This window comes from Thermobia domestica, chromosome 6 (genome assembly GCF_964235325.1).
Source record: "Thermobia domestica chromosome 6, izTheDome1.hap1.1, whole genome shotgun sequence".
In the NCBI taxonomy this organism is placed as follows: domain Eukaryota; kingdom Metazoa; phylum Arthropoda; class Insecta; order Zygentoma; family Lepismatidae; genus Thermobia; species Thermobia domestica.
The window spans coordinates 187,887,418-187,893,451 of NC_137459.1; the positions used below are offsets into that span (position 1 = coordinate 187,887,418).

Sequence of the window (6,034 nt, forward strand, 5' to 3'; positions counted from 1 at the left end):
ACTACTGGCTTCTGTTTTTCTCTCACCAAAACACACTGTGTACATTTTTGTCGCCTACGTCAATGTGCTTACGATCCTGACCTGTTCCTTGGCGGTTCTCGATTGTCCTATGTCGATCATGTTCGCTTTCTGGGCTTGGAGTTTGACCGCAGACTTACATGGGCTGCTCATGTTCGGGAACTGAAGTATCGCTGTCTTCGCTCCTTGAACTTACTACGTATGGTGTCTCATCTTTCGTGGGGTGCTAACCGTGTGGTGATGCTGCGTTTATATCGTAACCTCATCCGCTCCCAATTGGACTATGGATGTGTTGCCTATGGTTCTGCTCGACCTTCCATCCTACGTCATCTGGATGCAGTTCATCATCTTGGCCTTCGTTTGGCGCTTGGCGCTTTTCGAACCAGCCCTATTCCTAGTCTCTATGTTGAGGCTCATGAGCCATCTCTTTCCCACCGTCGAGACTGCCTGCTTCTGCGCTATTACATCCATATTCAAGCCTTACCTGCCCATCCTTCGGCCTTTGCACTTGAGGCTGGTGCTCGCTACGCCAGATATCAAGCACGACCCACTGCTACACGGCCTTTTGGCATTCGTGCTCTATACCTTGTGGCTTCATTAGGACTGGAAGTTCCTGCTATCTGTCCATTGGGCTTTCTTCCTATTCCTCCGTGGACTGTTCTTCCACCAGTTGTCAGTTTTCATTTACTGCAATTTAAGAAGTCTATCACCAGCAATCAACAGTTCTGTCAGGAATTCTTCTCTTTTCTGGAGGCGTACCGTACCTACGATATCTTCTACACAGATGGTTCGAAGTCTGAAGATTTTGTTGGCTGTGCCTTCGTCACGGCTGACCATGGCGCTGGCTTGAAGCTCCATCTTACTACCAGTGTGTTCACTGCTGAATTGGTTGCTATCCTGGAGACCCTGCATTATATTCGTCGCCGCCATCTTCGGCAGGTTCTTGTCTGCTCTGACTCCAGCAGCGCTTTATGCAGTCTTACCGACGTGTCAACTGCGTACCCTATCGTTCAGCAAATTCTCCTCTCCTGCCATTCCTTACATCTTGCAGGTTGTGACGTCCAGTTTTGTTGGGTGCCCGGACATGCTGGTATTCCAGGTAATGAGCATGCTGACCGTGTTGCCAGAGAAGCTGCCCTTACAGGACCTGCCTATTCAGCACCGCTCCCCAGCTCTGATCTTCGTCCTGTGATCGATCGTCTTCTTCACCGCTGGCAGACACACTGGGATGAGCAGATTCACAATAAGTTGCATGCAGTGAAGCCCCACCTTGGAGTCTGGTCGACGAGCTCCCGATCATCTCGCCTGGAAGAGCGGACTTTGGCACGTCTTCGTATTGGACATAGTCATCTTACCCATGCACATCTTCTGCGACGTACGCCTCCGACTGTGTGTCGTCATTGTGGTCAGCCCCTGAGTATTCGTCACCTCTTAGTGGAATGTGTGCCTCTTGCTCCTGAGCGAGCTCGACTTGGATTACCAACCGATATGGCAATCTTGCTTGGAGATGATGAATCCATGCTCCAGAAAATGTTCAATTATTTGCAGAATCAGAATGTTCTGAATGCTCTGTGAGTGCATTTCTCACGTTTCCTTTTAATTAATTTATTTCTGATTTTATCTACTATTTCTTAGCTTTCATGATTTTTTGCTTGTCATAGCATTTCCTTGCTTTTATTCTATTACTGCACTGTTATATTCCATACTAAGTATGGGCTGCCCTACGTGTGTTCACCTATTGCCGAGCTGCCCCGGCAGAGAAGATTAACCTGTCATTGTGTACTAACCAGTCCTAGTCTTTGTGTATTGAGTTTGCACATTTTCTAAATGCTATGACATTTTACTTCATCAAAGTCCTGCCACTTTAGCATGCTCCAGATACCTCTTTTATTTTATTTTATTATTTCTGCACTACATTTTTTTCCTGATTGCTTTTATTTTGTTCCTGTCAAAGAAGGGTGCAAAACACCCCGTTGTCGACGCGCCCATCCAAACACTTTCAATCAATCAATCAATCCAGCGCACAGTCCGAAACTATGTTAAGGCATATAAACTCCGGACCTGGGTAAAGACTTGCAACACCTTGGCAGAAACATCGCACCCAACTAAGTACTGGAAACGCTTTAATCTGCTGACGGGCAAGCTTACCAGGACGCCTTATCCATTGCTTATTAATGACTGTCCGCTACAAACAGATGAAGATAAAGCCAACGCTTTTGCCGACCCCCTGCAAACTACATTCACTCCCTTTTCACCCGACTTTCCCCGGAGGCATCCCACGGACATCTTGAACCTATCAGCCCCTTAGTTACAACCGAGTGAAACTCAGTCTTCCCGACAATAATCCTCTCACCGCTCCTATCTCTACTGACGATATTTCGTCTGTCGTGAATCGCAAGCGTACGACAGCTCCTAGTTTGGATCGGATAACTTATCGCCACATCAAAGAAGCACCATACTGTCTTCTTCTTTCTTATGTCTATATATTTATACTTCGTACCGGCTACTTCCCCTCAGACTGCAAAACATCCTCTACTTTAATGTTTCTGAAACCTAACAAACCTCCAGATTCTGTTGCATCTTACCGACCAATACAGCTAACCTCCGCATTTAGCAAGATTCTCGAGCCCATCATCGTCGCCAGACTTCATCTCCATCTCTCTACCCATAATTTGCTTCCTGTGCATCAGGCTGGATTTAGACCTAATTTTAGCATCAATGATCAACTGATCACTCTTAAATCTCATTACCAATCATTATAATACTGCTCGACCGTCTTGTCTAATCCTTTTCGATCTCGAAAAAGCTTCTGGTAAAGTTTGGTATTTAGCTCCCCTGTTCAAACTACACCGCTTCCGATTTCCGCTTTCTTATCTCCGATTCATATTTCACTTTCTTTCTAACCGCCTCTCTTATGTAACCATCAATAGCTCCTTCTCTCATCCGATTTTTATTTACTCTGATGTACCCCAAGGCTCTGCTCTCTCACCCCTACTATATCTTCTGTTTGTAGCTGACATGCCGGCACTTCCTCTCAATGTGCACACTTTTCAATATGCTGATGACACTGCTTTTCTCTGTACATCCCGAACCATTCAACAGATTAATTCCTCTCTCAGCATGGCGATTGACTCCTTTCGATGGTGCAATAAGTGGCGTCTCCACATAAACTCCACTAAGACGCAGGCAATTGTCTTTATTCCACCTCGCAAGAGCTCTCGAGTACAGAAAAATCCGAATCTCCTTAACATCAGTGTCGACGGTACACGAATTCAGCCCACTAAACATGTCACTTACCTCGGTCTCACTATCGACCATGATCTAACTTGGCGCCCACATCTGAAAGAAATCACTCGCAAGGCCTATAATCGCTTAAACCTTCTTAAACGTCTTATTGGTACCACATGGGGATTACAGCCTTCTACAGTACACAATACCTACAAGGTATTTTTGCGCCCCGTCTTAACATATGGACATCCCGCCTGGGTTAGTGCATTACCTTACTTCTACAACAAATTAAAAGTGCTCGAACGACATGCTTTTCGTCTAGCATACCGAATCAAGCTTCCGAGTCCAACGCAGGAGTTATGACCGCATAAAGTTTCCTACCCTACTTCATCACATCGAAAAATTAAGGCTCAGATTCATTACTACCCGCTTTCAGCAACGGCACCCTCTACTTGTGGACACGATGGATATCGATCGCAACTACGATCTGGGTTATAATTTCATCCCCTGTCCTTTATCTCTGCTCTTCTCCCTTTATCTCAAAACTCTTCCACCTGATCACCCCGACCATTTTGTCGCATCTGACTATTCTTCCGATCATCTTCCCCATCATGTTTCACCCACATTTACTGCACTGTAAATCCATTATACTAACAGGGCTTCACATGTCTTCATCACTGTCCAGAGTAGCCCCTGGACAAGAAGATAACCAGCATTCGTCCTTTTAACAAATTGTTTGTGTTTGTCCTGTGAAGTGCACCTCACCATCATCTTTTTTCCTGCCCTAATGATTATGATCACAAGATCATAATGTCCCAATGGATACCGCAATATTATGCAATAAAGATGTAATATAATAAATGGCTATCCGTATAAAAGATATTCCAGATTTCCTCTGCATCCCATAGACCGGCTCCAATCTCCTTTCTGCACCAGTACTTTCACCTCTCACCCCGGATAGAGGGCGTAATCCTCGCAAGGGAGCTAGCCTTTGGCTAGCAAAAAAATGCGAGTTAACAGATTGTGAAAGGTGTGCTAGAATTTTGTGGAAGTTTTGCAAACATTTAGTGATTTGGTTATTTCTAGTATTGGTGTAGTGATATCTACATGATTATAACTACTATAGTGTAGACTACACACATTCTGATCAAGTTGACAGCTGTACCGAGTTTAAATAACATGACATCTATTCGTAGAGAGTGCAAAAACAATCTGGATATATTTTGCTATATTTGTGGTTCTTTCACAACCCCGAAACAACGAACAAATATTTCGGAATTTATACGAAAAGTGTATCATGCATATTTCGGAGTTAAATTGGGAACCACAAAGTATGCAGGACCTGTGTAGAAAATCTCATCCCATGGAGCAAGGGTCGAAGAACAAGTCTTAGTTTTGGAATCCTAATGGTGTGGCGAGAGCAGCAAAATCATGTAAATGACTGCTATTTCTGTATGGTAAATGTATCTGGTATGAGCAGGAAATCTAAACATACTATTCAGTATCCTGATCTTTACTCAGATAGAAGACCTGTTCCTCACAGTAATGAAATTCCTATCCCTACATGCAACACGATTGCAAGTTCCAGTGACGAGGATTGCTCTGTCAACACAAATACAGAACGTAGTGACGAGGATTTTGTGGTGTCTGATGAATGCAATTCATGCAAACCCTTCACTCAATCAGAATTAACCCGGCGTCGGGATGTGGCGCCCCCATCGCCCAGTTCTTAGGAACTGCAATCAGCCACTGGTCCTCCAGGTTGGGGGTTGTGCCGGGCCGATCCCCCGGCATCTAAAACTTGCGATCGAGCACTGTTCAAAATAAGCCTCGGATATGGACTGCCTTTTTGGATGACAACCTTGCTATGGACTTGATATGTTTTTGGATTCGATTGGATGACGCCGGACCCGGAGCCATGGAACGGCGGGGCGAAGCGCATGCGCCCCCAGCAGGACCGGAAGGAGTGATGCCCTGAAAGGAAATGCTGGGATTCTGCGGTGCGGGGATCCCCAATGGACCATTGGTTCCTCCCCTAACACGGTGGGACGTGGGTCCTCTCAAGAAGTACCCATCAGTCGGCGGTGCAAGTGGCTCTGCCCCCTTGTCATTTTGACTTCGGGTCACAGTCTAGCTTGCTGACAAGGGTCATGCAGGTAGGACCTGCCAGCCTCGTTGGCCGCTTGAACCATGACGGGGAAGCCGAGAGGATTTTGGGCTTACTTGAAATATGGCTATGCATCAAACACCCTCCCAGGCTACTGGATTAGAGAAGCATGAGGAAAAGCTTGGTCCTGTACCAAGATATCTAATAATCAAAGATAGATCGTCTGACACAGCTGGAGCTTTAAGCAAATTATCACCGTTTATTGTAAATCGCCAGCTTCATCATATTGCTACTGGCACGTTTCCTGCTGGCCACATTAGAAGGTTAAGAAATGGTACCTTACTTGTGCACACGACATCGGACAAGCAATCAAAACTCCTTTTAGCTTGTACCCAATTAGGACCTGTTCCTATTGTGGTTGAGCCTCACCGGCAACTCAACACCAGTAAGGGCGTTATTACCTGTTTTGATTTACGAGACTTACCAGAGGCTGAAATCTGCGAAGAACTTCAGGATTGTCACGTCACGGAAGTACATCGTTTTACCACCAAGAAAGCAGGTACGGTGCAACCTACGGATTCTTACATCCTTACGTTTGCCCTACCTGACCTGCCGACGCATTTGAAAGTTGCGTATCATAGATTAAAAGTCCGGCCATACATTCCACTGCCGATGCGATGC

At 45.5% G+C, this 6,034-nt stretch overlaps 1 protein-coding gene across 1 annotated transcript; it reads left to right on the forward strand.

Annotated features, from left to right (window-relative positions):
* Window positions 1-219: 219 nt before the first annotated feature.
* LOC145687396 (uncharacterized) lies at window positions 220-1,593 on the forward strand. Its single transcript, XM_081760854.1, has one exon. The coding sequence runs from the start codon at window positions 220-222 to the stop codon at window positions 1,591-1,593; it is 1,374 nt and encodes a 457-aa protein (XP_081616980.1).
* Window positions 1,594-6,034: the final 4,441 nt, after the last annotated feature.